Raw genomic sequence first — 16,658 nt, forward strand, 5'->3', positions numbered from 1 at the left:
CAAATATCCACAAACCCCAGCTATAAAAAACCTTTAACTAAACTGAACAACGACAACTTGATTTTTCAAAACGTTTTCAGTCTCTTCATTTTGAACCTTCGGTAACCTTGTTTTAAACTTGTATAGTCTTTTTGTTATATGGTTTCCTCGGTGACTGTCCCTTTTCGACATGCTACCTACAGAAATGATATGGCTACATCTAAAAAAATATATTACGTATCCACTTTGACTCTCTCATAAAAAACCGTAAGATTTTAATATGATATCCGTGAAACAATTTCCTTTCTGAAATACTCATAAGTCGCAGATACCAAATGTTCCATACCTCTAATTCAAAGTCATCTGCCAGTCAATTATCATCTTTATAAAAAACGAAGACATCAATATTTTCACCATAACATTATCTAAGTTTGAGATGAATTTTCATCAAATTAACTGATTACCATACTGTAACGAATCTGAAGCCGTCCCTGACCGATATGCCGGCCAGTGAACAAACACATGACATCACCGCAAAAGGAATGCAGTCGGCAACCGCCGGGAAAATTCTAGAAACGAAACGAATACAGATTTCTAGAAACGGTCGTTACCGATATATAAGCCCGGCTTCCCGACCCAAGGGAGACTTCAGAAAGTGAATCGAGCGGGTAAACAAGGAATTCAAACAGTGGAGCGTTAGTTGCTAAGTGTTGTAAATATATTAGTTTGTGATTAGTGAAATATTGTTGGAAATAAATTTGTTTAAGACAGTTAATTCGTTAATTTGTTACAATATCTTATGTCTAATGTATTAATGCATTATTCCATTCCATGTGTTTTCTAACGTGAATTGTTCAAGGTGCATGTTCAGATTTCGCGAGCCGCATACATTCGATTAGCGATTTTTTTTTCTGTTAGTAAACTTGTCTTGAACATATATTTACAGTTTCAGTAGTTTAGTATGTTAGTTTAGCGATTTGCTGCTATGGAAAAAATTAATCAAACAATATGCATCAAATTTTGTGTGAAAAATGGAATTGATTTGTTGTCAGTGGCATACGGTGATTGTACTCTGAGTCATAAACATGTTTACTACAAGCGGTGCAAGCTTTTCACAGAAGGTCGAGAAAGTGTGACTGACGACGTCCTCTCTGGACTCTCCTGCACATCAAGAACCGATGAAAATGTTGACAAAGTGAAAAAAATTGTTATTGAAAATCCTTGAATCACTATTAGAGGAGATATTGAGGATGTCGGCAAATCGGTTGGCTCATGCCATGCAATTTTTTTTGTAAATTATGGGTAAGAAGCGTGTGGCAGTAAATTTCGTTCCAAAATTGCCAAATTTTGACAAAAAAAACCGTAGCATGAGCATCGCTCAAGAATTATTGAATGACGTCAACGGCGATCCAGGGTCATAACTGGTGACGAATCATGGGTACATGGTTATGACATCGAACCCGAAGTCCAATCGTCCCAACGTAAGAGCCAAGGAGAGCCAAGACCAAACAAGCACGTCAAGTTCGATCAAATGTCAAGATTTTGTTTTCTTCTCATTGTTTTTTTCGATTACCACGGCGTAGTGCATTTGAAGTTCATGCCAAATGGTCGTACGGTCAATAAGGAGCAGTATCTTGAAGTTATGCGTCGCTTGCGAGAAGCAATACGAAGAAAACGTCTGACATTTTCGAAAAAAACATCATGAATTTTTCATCACGATAATACACCCGCTCGCTAGTCATTGCTTGTTCGTAACTTTTTGCCTCAGCCACCGTATTCACCAGATTTGACCCCCTGTGACTTTTTCCTGTTCCCAAGATTGAAGATACCCATGAAAGGACGGCCTTTTGCGACGATTTAGGAGATAAAAACCGAATCGCTGAGAGAGCACAAGGTAAAACTCTGTATTATATCTGAGGCAGCCTACTTTGATGGGAATGAAATATAAATTGATGAGTGAAGAGGAGAAAAACGAAAATTCACCTTATTTTTTGATCAGACAGAGTATATTTAGGTATATTAGGTTAGGTCTAGGATAGTTTAGATAGAACTGTATGTATACAGTGCTAGTCAAAAGTCCCCTCTCCCCTCGTATCTTTTGAACGGGTATACTTCTAATAATGAAATTTGGAGGGTGGAAATAAACAGATGTAGGCTTTTTAACTGGTCATAACAGGTGACGCAATAGTCATAAATGACGTCACAAGGCCACTGTGACCAAAAATTTTAAATGGGACCCTATGGCAAGTGACAGCTCGTTTGAAAGGTATTGAAAATACCTATTCAGTCATACCAATTTTGTTTGGGTTTCGGCTGATTTTGATTGATAAATTGAAGAAATACGAAAATTATAGTTTCGCATTTAATTAATAAAGATTTAAGAACCAGTTCTTATAATAAGTGTTCAAAATGTGCTCCATCTACTTCCTAGGCAGTAATGCATCCTATTGCTAAACTCTTGTCGTACTCGTCCCAGTGTGTCAGCGGAAATTGCCCTACATTCTTCAACAATTCGTTGTTTCAGAATGGCAATACTGTCAGGTGCTGTAGCGTAAACCTTAGATTTCAAGTACCCCCATAGAAAAAAATCTAATGGTGTAAGGTCCGGTGACCGAGCTGGCCATTCGATCGAACCTCGTCGTCCAATCCATCTACCACGATATTCTTCATCTAGGTAACGTCTTACTGCACCGTAATAGTGTGCAGGAGCACCATCTTGTTGAAACGTTATTTCCAAGTTGTCGAATTCATCTGGATTATCTTCTAGAATTTCAAGAATTAACGCCTCAATATCAGCTTGTAACATCTCCAGATACAATTCACCGGTTAAGTTACCATTGAGAAAAAGAGGCCCAACTATGTGGTTTCCCAAAATACCTGCCCAAACATTTACTTTTTCTGGAAATTGAGTATGTTTTTCACGAAAGATGTGAGGATTTGTGTCACTCCAATACCTCACATTTTGAGTGTTAACATTTCCATTGAGAAAGAAAGTACTTTCGTCACTAAAACAAATTGTCTGTATGTAGCCTGGTTGTTGGTTCATTTTATCGGACATAGTTTCACAGAATTCTAGTCTTCGGTCGGGGTCATCATCTGAAAGTTGGTGCACCATTTTTAATTTGTATGGATGAAATTTGTTTTTAGCCAACACCCTATGTACTGTCCTTTGACTGACTTCACAGATAGGCAACTTGGGCTGTGGAAGAAGTAGGGTTCACTACCATTTCTCCAAGTATGTCAATTTTTTTGTCATCACTAATTGTTGGTCGACCAGATCGTTTGGCATCTTGAACACTACCTGATGCTTCAAACTTCCGAAGAAGCTCCCTCAAATAAACCCTCGATATAGGGCGATCAGGGTACCTCTCATTAAACAGTCGTTCCGCTGCATGGAAATTGTTTCTACATTCACCAATTATTAAGATAGCTGCTACTTTGTCGGCTACAGTACGTACCATTTTGCCTATGTAAACACTTAAACGTCTCGTTAAACAATAGCTTAGGTAAATTTTCAAGGTATAAACACTTTTGACAAGTAGATAATTCAAACACGTCAACCTTTTTGACAATGAACCAGAGGCGTACTTTAAAATCTTTATTAATTAAATGAGAAACAATAATTTTCGTATTTCTTCAATTTATCAATCAAAATCAGCCGAAACCCAAACAAAATTGGTATGACTGAATAGGTATTTTCAATACCTTTCAAACGAGCTGTCACTTGCCATAGGGTCCCATTTAAAATTTTTGGTCACAGTGGCCTTGTGACGTCATTTATGACTATTGCGTCACCTGTTATGACCAGTTAAGAAGCCTACATCCGTTTATTTCCACCCTCCAAATTTCATTATCATAAGTATACCCGTTCCAAAGATACGAGGGGGGGAGGGGACTTTTGACTAGCACTGTATGTATTTGAGGCATGTCTGTACATACTCAGGATAAATAAATAAATAAATGAATGAATGAATTAAACCAACTGTTCAGCAAAAGCCACGTATTTTCGTTTTCTTTACTTTAACAATTAATTTCAGATGCATGGATTGATAACTCATGTGTAAAGATGTATTGACCATGATGTATGTTGGCCGATCACACATTTCAAGTCGTTAGGGTTAAAAAGCTGCAGCTTTTTTCTTTCAGTCAATGAGTTCCTTTCAGAAACTCATCCGCTTCTACAAGTAACGCTTTTGAAAAACTTGAATTCGTTTCCTTCCATTCAGAATTTGAAAGGAACCGCGACAAGAAAGAAATCCGACCCATATAAAAGTCAGGCCGAGCGTGAAATACGGATTTAGTAAATCAGATATTTTATTACCAAAAAGCAGCCCGTCGTAACAAACAACAAAAGCCAAACTACTTTCAGTACTTTCTCCCAATTTGCTCGTATTGCACAATGCTTTTACCGCATATCCCGAAACAAATGCGAAGAGGGCTGAACTGAAGAACGGCGGAAACATAAAAAAGTTGACTGATTCATGCTGATGTTATTCATCATGATTGGAATGCAACACGACGCGCAAACTCTGGCGATAAATTAAACGAAAGTCTTCCAACTTTTACTGATGGCCAGCAAGACTAAGACGGCGTTACAGATGAATGGTCCGGGTCAGATAGCGCCAATTAAATTTTGTACCTACTCGAGGTGCCCACGCAACGACGTGGATACAATGTTTACATTGGCAGTCCGCAACGCTTCCAAAGATCCAGATGGTAAAAAGACATGACTGACAATTTCAATATTTTATTGTTATTGATTGTCGATTTCAATTTTACTGGAGATGTTTTACTGGCCAGTTTTACAGATGAAATGTTTTTTTTTCAGGGATAAAAATGAATTGGAAACACCACAAAACAGTATAAAGTACGAGTGAATAAAGAGAAATGTAAAAAAATTTGCGTAGTTAAGCAAATACTGAAAAAAAAAATGTCTGGTCTGTATTGTCTGGTGTCAGAAGTTGACAATCCATTCTGATAAAGATGAGGAAGATGGAGAAGAGTGATGACTTATAGGTAAACTTCGAAACAAAAAGGAGTCGAAATGTTGAATATAATAAACCAAAGAAAACTCCAGAAGCAACAAATATGGACGGGAGTTGAATATAACAAGGAAATAACTGAAAGAATAGTGAAGACAATAGAATAACAGGTGGATGAAAATTTTCAGACCTCACAAATACAAAAATCAACTACAAATATGATTCCCTCAATTTACCACAAACCAATCCATACAGACACAACTATTAACAACCATTGTAATCACGCACAGCAACATGAATTAGCAGCTTACCACAGTATGATCCATAGACTCATTAATATACCAATCATTGAATAGAACTGGCCGATACTTGATGAAAATCCATATTAAAAAACTAATGTATTATTTTCACTATAAAAGGGTTTTACGAAAACCTCGACACAAGTTTATGCTTGAGGAAGCTATTGTATAACGAAACACATGTCGCGGTTTTCGTAAAACTATTTTATAGTGAAAATCATAAAATAAACTGTTTAGATTAGTTTTTTAATATACCAATCTCCATAAATAATTTTAATAAGGAATTGAATTTAATCAAACAAATTGCAGTGAACAACTCCAATCCGAACATTTTCCAAGTGTACCCCCAACTCAAAATAATACAAAAACCTACAAAACACTCACATATACGGAAAATCATCTTATTAAAAAAGAATACCAGCAAACATAGCATAGAAGACTTAACTCCTTGGGTAAACATATAAAGAACCACAAGTTGAACGTGAACAAGAAATTTCAAAAGGAGTATCTCTGAACATAAAAAAAGTTTTGGACTAAATGAAGCCAAGTAAACCTATGCTTGCCAACTTTCAGAGAACAACCACTATTTCCACATGAACTATGACATAATACATACAGAAAATGAAGGACAAAATTTTATAGGCTAGAAGCGCTGAAGGCAAACATTCAAATTTCTTTTCAAACGACCAACAAATTTTCTCAAACTTGTTTTCATGAAATGTCAATAATTAACAAATTCGTAAACTACCTTCTTTTCTCTAATATCGCATTGTAATTTTTTACCAAAATCTACCTGTTTAATCAGAATTAATCATTCATCTAATTCAATTGTGTAATTACCCACTATTATATGAAAGACATTGTTTAGTAGTTTTATGCACCAGTCCACCTGATGAAACAACCATTTTTGATCCATTTCTTTAACCATTTTGATCAATTTTTTTCGATGGCAGAAAATTGCTAAACACGCAAAGCACTTCAAACTTTCATGTCTCTTACCAACAAACTGAATTTGCTGAACTGTTGAAACTGTGAACCTATATTTGAGACGAGTGTACCAACATAAAAAAGTCGCTGATCGAAAGTACGTAGCCCGCAAAATTTGAATATTCACCTTATTTTTGAACAGCCCACTAGTGAGAAATCAATTGTTTTACGGAAACCTGGAGAAAGTTCTTCACTCATTTGTATTTCTTTCCAAACTTTCTCAAACAGATACAGTAGACCAGGGTTTCTCAAAGTGGGGTACGCGTACCACTGGGGGTACGCCATTGAGTCATAAGGGGTACACGATAAAATTTACGTAATGGCGGCAGCTAGCAGTAAAATCAAACTGTTCAAAAATATGTCTTTTATTGATTTTTGGGCAGCAGAAAATCAGGAATATCTGGAGCTTTCCGGTAAATCGATGAACTTTCTTTTGCCCTCCTTGACAACTTTTTCTGTTTATTTCCAAAATTTTATTAAAAAAAAAGAAAGTAATACAAATTATGAAATTATGAAACGACAACAAAAATTAAATAGTGCTCCGAAGCGACTTCATTGATTCCAGTGGCGCAGCTGCAGGAAAACCCGGAAAAACCTGCAGCACCACATCATCTGAAAAACTTGATCTGCCAATGTCCTCTCTTTCATAGATTGAAATGTAGGGTTGCTCCAGAGGCTCCAAATTCAAAATATTGCCAGAATATTTTAGTGACACGACTATCGTCAAACTTGAACCAGTCCGTTTCGTCTTTGACCAATGCGTAATAATGACCAGAATCAACGCCAGAACCACAGTGAACGATGCTAGATTGAAGTGTTCATCTATTTCGAACCTTCGTAAGAGTTTAGTGCTTCCGTCAGAAGTTGAGTCATGTTTGAAGATCATCAGTGTTATTATTAGATTGACTGGTGCCACAGCTATACAACTTACTCATGTGAGAGTGGGTTTTCACACCTGGTTATGATCAAAGACAAGATACAGGAATCGACTGAGCGCTGAATATGAATTAAGATTGAAGTTGAGTGAAATTGCTCCCAGAATCGACTACACTTGTGACAAAAAACAAACTCACTCATCACATTAAGCTTGTCGCCCTTTTGTCCGGCACAGCACAGAACGGCGCTGTCCGTCGCCTGATGGCAACGGGTAGAAGCATCGCCCACTTGTCCAGCTACAACCAGCATACTGAAGGTGATGTTTGTTCGATTTCAAGGGAATGTCAGTTGACATCGAGCGGTGACCGAAACATGTCTATCACTAGCAGATCTACCGAAGTTCACATTATTGAATGTAAAAGAAAATAGTCACAAAAAAGAATGTTGTGAGTCCATCCCAATAATCAAAAAATGGCAAATCTGGGAGAGTTTCTTCATCTATTCAACGATCTGAAAGAAGACGAGGAGATATTTTTCCAGTGTTTCCGAATGACTCCAGACAAATTTCCAGAACTTCTGGATATTCTAGAGCCTACCTTCACAAGCAACTCAATTTTTCCTCGTCCATTTTCATAGGTACCGTCAGAAAGACAGAAACTTCGTTGTTTGCCGGACTGTATCGAAAAGCTGAAATCCTTTCCGGCGGCGGACGCTCTTGGCTGTGCCGTGCCGGGCTAGTGGGGCGATTGATCATTCATTTCTATTGTTTCAATCCTATCCGTGTTGTGCTGTGCCGGCCAAGTGGGCAACAAGATTTAACGTACCCGCCGGCGGGCACAAAGACGTGTAAACAAAAACGTCCACTATGACAGTGGACGTTAGCCGGATTAATTATAATTATATTTTATTCAAGTACCTACTATTGTTATTTTTTTATTATTTTAATAAAATAAACACGCAAGAACATTGTAAGTATTTCTTTTTGAATAAAATATTTAATTTGTTCTATCACCTGACGCTATACATGTGTATCAATTGCTTTTTTGTAATAAAAGATACCTCTCAATAGATAGTATTTTTTCTACCCTGGGGTAGACCATTGATTATTTCCTTATATCAACTGACGGCGAACAAAAAAATAATTATTGAGCAAATTACGTAGACATATTTTTTATATAAAATTAGATTTACATTTCTTCCGCTCCACTGGGTTCACCGTGACCTCAAGTTCGATACATAATTCTGTCAGTCGATATTCTCTTAGTGGCTGTTATGACATGTTATAAAAGCTAAATTAGCCCAATTAATTAAACCGTTGCCAAAAATTATCGGGATTCAAAGTCATGTTCGAAGCTTATTGATGTGGACAGAATTTCATTAATATTAATGAGATATGAAGTTAATATGATACAAATTCAAGACGATATCCTATTTATTCGGTCCATGGCTTAAGTTACTTTTATTTTTATTTGAACGACGATAATGAACATGAGTACTTTGAAATGCGTGAATTTATAATCCGTCTGATTTTCGTTGCAGGTGAAGCGTTTATGATTATTCGAACTCGAATATTATTGAACATTCGGAACATGATTTTGGCCCTTTCACAACTAATCTGAATGTCAATATAGATGAAAGAATTTGTTTTATTCAAAAAGATCATCATATCTTTAGTTCAGACTTGTGATTTCTTCTCAGACAGAAGTGATAATAAATAATATCATTTTGCTGCTCACAAAATTTGTGTTAGTTAGAAGTAAACTAATATTACTGGATAATTTTTTGGTAAGACCTTAATAAATGTCCATTGACTTTGGATAAACTATATAGAGTAATTTATGTACGATTCTAAAAACAAGTAGTGTATGTAATATTAATGACATGTTAAAATTTCGTAAATTTGTTGTTATTTATATTTTGAATTCACAAGAAATGAAAGTTTACTTTCCAAAGAAAATTATCATGCCAATTATTTTATATTTAATTTCTTCATTAACCGAATAAACATTGGATTCCCATGAAGAAATGAAATTCACACTGGATGAAGGATGATACTTTCCCAGTATTTTTATGCAAGATTTTAATTGAAAAATATGGACTCGGACGAAGAAGAAATGATATATAACTTTTTCAATATACCAAAGGGTTGATTTTCAATCTTCCCAAGCTTCATACATACTATAGGAAAGTTGCGAAATATTGATGAGGTAGAGATGGAGAAAAGAGAAATTGAAACCAATAAAAAGTAGATCTTGACTGGTCATTGATATACGAGTACTAATAAAATAAACTTTCCGAAAGCATCTATCCTGAAATTTATCAAACTCTTATATACAGGATGTCAATTTAAAAATATTTCGCCATGAATATCTTTCCTTCAGGTAATAATATGAAAGATATTGTGATACTTTCCCAATTTTATTTTAAAACATTGGAGGTTCAGGCAATATTTTCAAACATTGTTAACCTTAGTTTGAATAGCATACCATTTTCATAAACTTTCAATCATCTTTCTAGTGTTGTGTTATCCTGTTGAACAAAAACTATTGTATTGAGTTTTCTTCTAGTGGAAATGGTAGAAGATAGTGTAGAATCGAGAAAAAAATTGGAAATGAAAAAGTAATTTTCAAAAAGGAAGGAAGGAAGATCAAGGGGAAGATCAAACAAAACAGTTTGAGGAAGATCAAACAAAACAGTTTGATCTTCCTCTTGAAGATGATCACTTGGTGATCGAAACACGTGTCGAGGTGTTAAAATAACGGATTGGTGCTGGGAAAAAACTCTACTAATATGTATTACTACACCAAAGTTTTCAAACAGTGCATCACAAGTTCACTTCATTAATAATATGTCTACGAATTCTAGGATAACATCGAATTTCTAAGAAAACAAGTTCAATAATGGTGATGTATTTAAATCCACTTAGTCGTTCAGTGAAATGTTTGAATATAAAATAAAGAAAATAACTTGTCTAATTTCTACTGTATTTATCATTTGTTAGAACCGGTTTTAGTTTATTAGACCTTAGTCTAATATACCGAAACCGGTCGTAACAAACAATAAACTTAGTAGACCGGTTTCGGTTTATTAAACCATGGTTTAATATACCGAAACCGGTAGTAACATATAATAAACTTAGTAGACCGCTTTCGGTTTATTAGACCATGGTCTTATATACCGAAACCGGTCTTAAAACTTATTATAATTTAGACAAAATTTATTTTCTGTATTCTATAATCAAAATGAATTTCTACAAAATAAATAGGTCATCAATCGACCGTTTATGCATTTCCATAGCTTTCAAATGATTCAGTTTTGAACCTTTATTTTCTATGTGTAAAACATCGAAATCTCCGTCAAATATATGTGTTTCTTCTGAAAGATGATTTAAATATGTTGATTCCCGAATGCTCTGCTCCAAACAATACTAATGAAATCGAATCAGACATCATTCACAGGATTGCTACACAATATAGTATATGAAAAAGGTAAAATTTCACTTACATGAAACACTGTCATTCGATGTTTAGAAATGAGACATTTGGCTTATTGCCTCTACAGCACCAATCTGGATAAAATTTATAAAAATCACTACTTTATGTCACGAATGAGTTAAATCTACTTATGTCATCGATGACAGTAAGTACGTAATGACATTCATTCATTTGATTTAATCCCTACCAACTGAATCTTATTTAAATTTAATAGGGTATATTTTTAGGAGAGATCAATTTTTGGAGAAATCAAATTTTGGCTTTCTATTTCTCCATCTCCATAAAAAAAGTGGTAATCTTCCAAAGAAAGAAAGCAATTAATTTCAAAATGAGTTATATAATAGAGATGTGTGGTTCATGCAAATAATTAACTTACAGACAAAAACCATAAGAAGAAGTCGTCTCGAAACAACTACTTTCATGTAAACATTGAATACACGAAAGAGAAAATACTTTCGAAACAACTATTTTTATATGAACATTGAATTATACAAAATACACTTTTTTCTATTCAGTGAATACTCCAAACATTCGTGACGGAATTGAATCAGCTTTCATTCACAAGATTGCAACATAATATAATATATGAAGAGGATAAAATTGTACTTACATGGAACACTATCATCCTCATTGCCGAGCATTCGATGTTTCGGAATAAGGCACTTGCCTCATTTCCCCTTCAGCACAGAGTTATTGTCTTTATCATTATAAAATACCATTTATTCACATTGATGAACAACAATGCAGACCCAGCGTACGGAATCTTATAGTAAAAGAAATGAATGATAGAGCTCAAGTAGTTTCATTAATTCATGAATTCAGGTGTAATTCATGCAAAGTATATCTATAGTGAAAGTAATTTTTTTTAAAACACCAGTTGACCCAGGGATCCACAATCGAACTTCAGAAAAAATAATATCTTCAGTTGAAATACAAAAGGTGATTCATTGAAAAACTGCCACAGATTCCACTCAGTGTGAAATGTTTAAATGAGCATATTCAAATGAAAACAAATTTTTCTTTCCATCATCTAAGAATTAATAGTATCTTTTTTTTTTCAGAAAAATGGATGTCTTTATGAACATATTCGTTGGGGTGAGGCCTTCGTCATAGTTTATTCGGTAGTCGATAGACACAGCTTTCACGAAGCACAAGAAATTCTAGGACAGCTAGTCAAACTAAAGCTCCCTTCCTACTACACGAGTCTTTTACTGGGGAATAAAAGGGATCTGGACCATTCTAGGTTAGTATTTTACTTGATAGGTAGAATGGAAACCCTAATTCTAATGAGAACACTTTTCCTACACCAAAACAAAAGTACCGTCTCTCAATGCGCGTTTCGCTAATCTAGTTTCCATCATTAGGGGATGACTAAAACTGTGTTTAAAAAGTACAATATGATTAACATTGACAGACTATGGTTTATTTCATATCAACAAAATGTTTCCAGTTTCATCTTCTCAATGCCTTCTCTGCATCCCTCTAATACATAGAAATAAATATAGTTAAAAAAACTAAAAAACACGCTTTTAAAGAACATCGAACAAAAAAGTTGAAAATATTTTTTTCTAAATAAGCTTAAAACAATAACGAACGAAAAATACTAGTATTATTGTGAAACAAGCGACGGGCGTTTGATATTCAAAAAATATGGCACAAAGCTCCCACGCTTTTTTCACAATAATACTAGTATTTTTCGTTGGTTATTATTTTAGACTTATTTAAAAAAACAATATTTTTAACTTTTCAGTTCGATGTTCTTCAAAAGCGTATTTTTTAGTTTTTCAAACTATATTTATTTTTCATTTTTCAGTTTTGTATGCTATAAAAGCGTGTTTTTTAGTATTTTTAAACTATATTTATTTTATCTAAACTTTGGGATCAATCAGCCGTATATTGTTCAGAAAAATGACAATTGACATTTTCCGATTCCGGAGAGGGAGCCTGAAAATCAGCTACCAAGCCCAAGGCAGCAGGCGCGCAAAGGAGGGTTACAAATAAGGCAGCAGGCGCGCGTGTTAATGAAAAAAATACTTTTTTAAATGAAGAAATACATCCAAAGTGAGTTCGGATTATATCAAGGAGGTTACATATAGCGCGATCTGCCCGCGAATAAATCAAGCAATAATGTCCATATATCAAGGTGGTTACGTACAGCGTCATCTGCCCGCGAATAGATCAAGCAGTAATGTTGATAATTCTGTCAAATACAGATCCCGAGCTTGAGAGTTACATACAAACAAACATACATACATACAGGTGAAGCTAATAAAAGCGTGTTGAAAAAAGAGACAATTGAAGATAAACGTAATACGAAAATGTACAAAACTGAAATAGTTTTTGGAGTAAATGGAAGTATAAAACTCATTGCTTTGTGTATCTGTGTATATTCTGCAATATTTCTGAACTGATTCGTATTAATTCGTCTTTCGAATAGTCAATTTCTTTAATATTCATTGAAAATTGCATACTCTAAGGTTTTCAAATAACACATAAAGAATATAGGCTTGTATCAATAAACACAAACGAGCACTATATCAATTCGAAATGTCATGGAAGTTTTGTTTTTCGTTAATTCATTCAAACTCAAGAGATATTAAGATGTTTTCCATTCATCCAGCAGCAGGACCATGCTAAAATCAATCGCGTAGACACTTAAAAACCGGTTTCGAGATATTTCCTCTCGTCAGTGCAAGGAAGAATCAATCCAAGCATCAGAGTGCCTGGAACTCGATTGATTTCAACGCGACTCGACTGCATATATGAAACATTTGTTTAAGAGTTGTTAACTAGTTAGAACTCCATCTCGTGATCAGAGCCCTAGAAATAATCCCAAGTAAACATTCAGTTACACGATAGAAAAAAACTTTCCAAACCAATAAATTATAGGAACACTGAATTTTACAAAAAACTTTTTTCTATTCAGTTTGTACTCAAAACATTCGCTGTGGAATCGAATCAAATATCATTCACAAGATTGCTACACAATATAGAATATGAAAGAAGTAAAATTTCACTTACATGAAACACTATCATCCTCAATGGTGGGCATCCGTTGTTTCGGAATGAGACACTTGCCTTATTGCCTCGTCAGCACCAATGTAGATAACATTATACGATGAAGGACTCAATGCATTCATAAAATTACAACTTTTTGTTATGAATGAGTGGAATATACTCATCTCGTCTTCTGGTAGACTCCCACATTTGCTTGTATAAAGATGCAGAAAACCAAAACTTTCTTTCCAAAGAATTCTATCAGTTTCCAGTCTAATAATCACTCTGCGAAAATATCATGTGAATCTGATGATAAGAACCCCCACTAAGGTGAAAATATATTTGTAAATGTACTCAAACTCCAGCGATTCAAATACAATGTGAATTGCTACTTTCGCACAGGCACCGCTCTGGAAGCGCCCTAAGGATTTTCCTGTAGTGCTTGTGTTTTGCCCTTGAAAAAAAATTAATATATTCAAACAAAAATATCAACCCATGCAATTGCAGATTTTGTACTGCCAGTTTGTGCACATCCTGCCTGTATCGTCACCACCTCCCTGTATAGTGTGTTTGTCTGATTAAGTAGAGTTTTTGTTTTCATTTTTTTGTGTTAATTCTTATCGCGAGACGACTGTGGTTTTTCTGTCTGCCGCGAGAGGAAGAACATATATACAAAAGGTTCGATTCCGGAGAAAGAACCGAAAGTGCTCGAGAAAACTGCAGTTGTACTGGAAAAGTGCAGTTTCTTATCTCTCTCTCTCTCTCTATTCACCGATTCCTCAAGTGCCGTTGTGACCAAAATCAAGGTAAGGAAATCACAGACACGTTAAATTCTCTCTCTTTGATATCATTATTATTGTTAGTTAATTCTCATTCATTAGCACCACTGAACAGAACGAACTACTCGATAATTTTCAAAGACCTATTAAAACAGTCCACTAAGTTACCCAATATATAACATGGTCCTTCGAGCCGGATATTGTGAATTCTTGAAAATTTTCGTTTGTTCGTTTTGTTCAGACTCTTTAGTTCTCAGACGAATACATTTAATTTTCTCCTGTTGGCAAAAAACCCAAGAAGTCAACATTCTGTTGAATACCTCTCTATCGTTTTGTTTTTTAATTTCACATCCAATCTTTACTTGTTTTTTTTTGAAAAATATTTAATACTTGGAGTTTTTGCTAGAGGTGAGATATTGATTCTCAATATACGAGGTGTGATCGAATAATTTTGTTCGGTACGATTATTTATCAAGCTATTTTGAAGCTTGTTATTTAGCAATTCAGTGGTAGTTCAAGATGACGGCTAACGCGAATAAAATAAAACAATCTCGGGCTCTTCAACAAATTTGTATAGACCGTATGAGCGATATTGCTGAAATAGCAGAAGCTGCCAAAACGTCTGTGGATCTTCATTCTCTATTTAAATCAATGTGTTCGCACTTAGAAAATATTTATCAAGACTTTGAAAAGCATAATGCAGTTCTTTTGCCACTCCTCATTTCAGTGGATGAATATGACAATGAGGAATTCAAAGTTCTATCCAGAGGATTTTACAAGCATTATTATGCAGCAAAATCTACCTTTTCTCAATTATTCAATACAGTCGATGTTGTAAACAACCCAAGTCCACCCGAAATGAGTCATGTGAGATTGCCAAAAATCGAACTTGTTAAATTTGATGGCAATTTCAAGCAATGGAAAACCTTTATTGACATGTTCAACAGTTTAGTCCATGATAACTCCTCTTTGAAAAACATAGATAAATTTAATTACCTAATCTCATCTCTGTCGGGGTCTCCGTTAGCACTTGTGAAGTGTAACCCTATCTCGGATGCAAACTATATTGTTGCATACAATTCTTTGATAAAACGTTACGAAAACAAAAGACTCCTTGCGAATGCTCACTATCTCGAGTTAGAAAATGCTCCTCGAATCCCTGATAATAATATTTCCTCTCAAAATCTCAGAAAACTCGTAGACACGTTCACAGAAAATATTGCAGCTCTGAAAAATTTAGGGTTTCCTACAGACCAATGGAGCTTTTTGCTTTTTAATATGCTTGTACGGCGGTTAGATTCAAATACAGTTGGTCGATTCGAAATTGAAATTGGTTCTGATGACATACCGACATTCGATGACCTTCGAGATTTCGTGCTAAAACAATCTAGTGCCTTAGATAGAACTTTCGATTGCACACAGAAGAAAATTCCTAAACCCGATATTAAAGCCAGAACACATTTGCAAAACTCATTTTCCAATTTTACCCCCAGATGATCGTTTCACGCCCAGGTTAAACAAGTGATCTGTTCAGTTTGTGATGGCAATCATCATATTTACAAATGTCCACAATTCATCTCTCTGAATGTTAAGGATCGCTTTAATATGGTGAAAACGAAAGGATGGTGCTTCAACTGTCTCGGTTCAAGACATGTGATGAAAGATTGCAGTTCAAAATCACACTGTCTTAATTGTGGGCAGACACATCATACTTTGTTACACTTTGGCATCACCGCTCCTCCCATAAATCAACTTCATCAAGATCAAAGCTCATCTCTGCCTCCTGTAGGAGATAATCTACCACAAAATCAAGCTTCTTCTGCTTTCACGAACATCGAACCCTCAACTCATTCTCAATGTCAACCGTCGAACATGAATACTACCATACTCTTATCAACAGCTCTTATTGAAGTTCTTGATGCCCGCGGTGACTATCAGCAAATTCGTGCCCTCCTCGATTCAGGTTCACAAATCAACATTATAAGCCAAAGTTGCTGTAATCGTCTTGGATTATATAATCAAAAACACAATATTTCCCTCTCCATCCAAGGTATAAATGACATGAATTCCTCAGCTTCTAAAGCAGTCTCCCTGCAGATTCGCCCGTGCACTAGCCCTAAACCTCTTATCAAGTTGAATGCCATCGTAATGCCCAAGGTTTGTAATAAAATGCCTAGTCATGACCTCAATGTTACGTCTTGGTCTCATTTGTCGAACCTCAAGCTTGCTGACCCTCATTTCAACATCTCCAATGAAATCGATCTT

At 35.2% G+C, this 16,658-nt stretch overlaps 1 protein-coding gene across 1 annotated transcript in view; it reads left to right on the plus strand.

Moving 5' to 3' along the window:
* Positions 1-16,658, plus strand: part of LOC111514435 (ras-related and estrogen-regulated growth inhibitor) — a 410,561-nt gene that overhangs the window by 368,649 nt on the left and 25,254 nt on the right. Inside the window, exon 4 of the mRNA XM_074169595.1 lies at positions 11,679-11,860. Within this exon, the coding sequence (XP_074025696.1) occupies positions 11,679-11,860 (182 nt within the window). The remainder of the gene's footprint in view (positions 1-11,678; positions 11,861-16,658) is intronic.

This window comes from Leptinotarsa decemlineata, unplaced genomic scaffold (assembly GCF_025532065.1).
Source record: "Leptinotarsa decemlineata unplaced genomic scaffold, Ldec_3_MD MMD2_P_RNA_scaffold_5, whole genome shotgun sequence".
Lineage (NCBI taxonomy): Eukaryota > Metazoa > Arthropoda > Insecta > Coleoptera > Chrysomelidae > Leptinotarsa > Leptinotarsa decemlineata.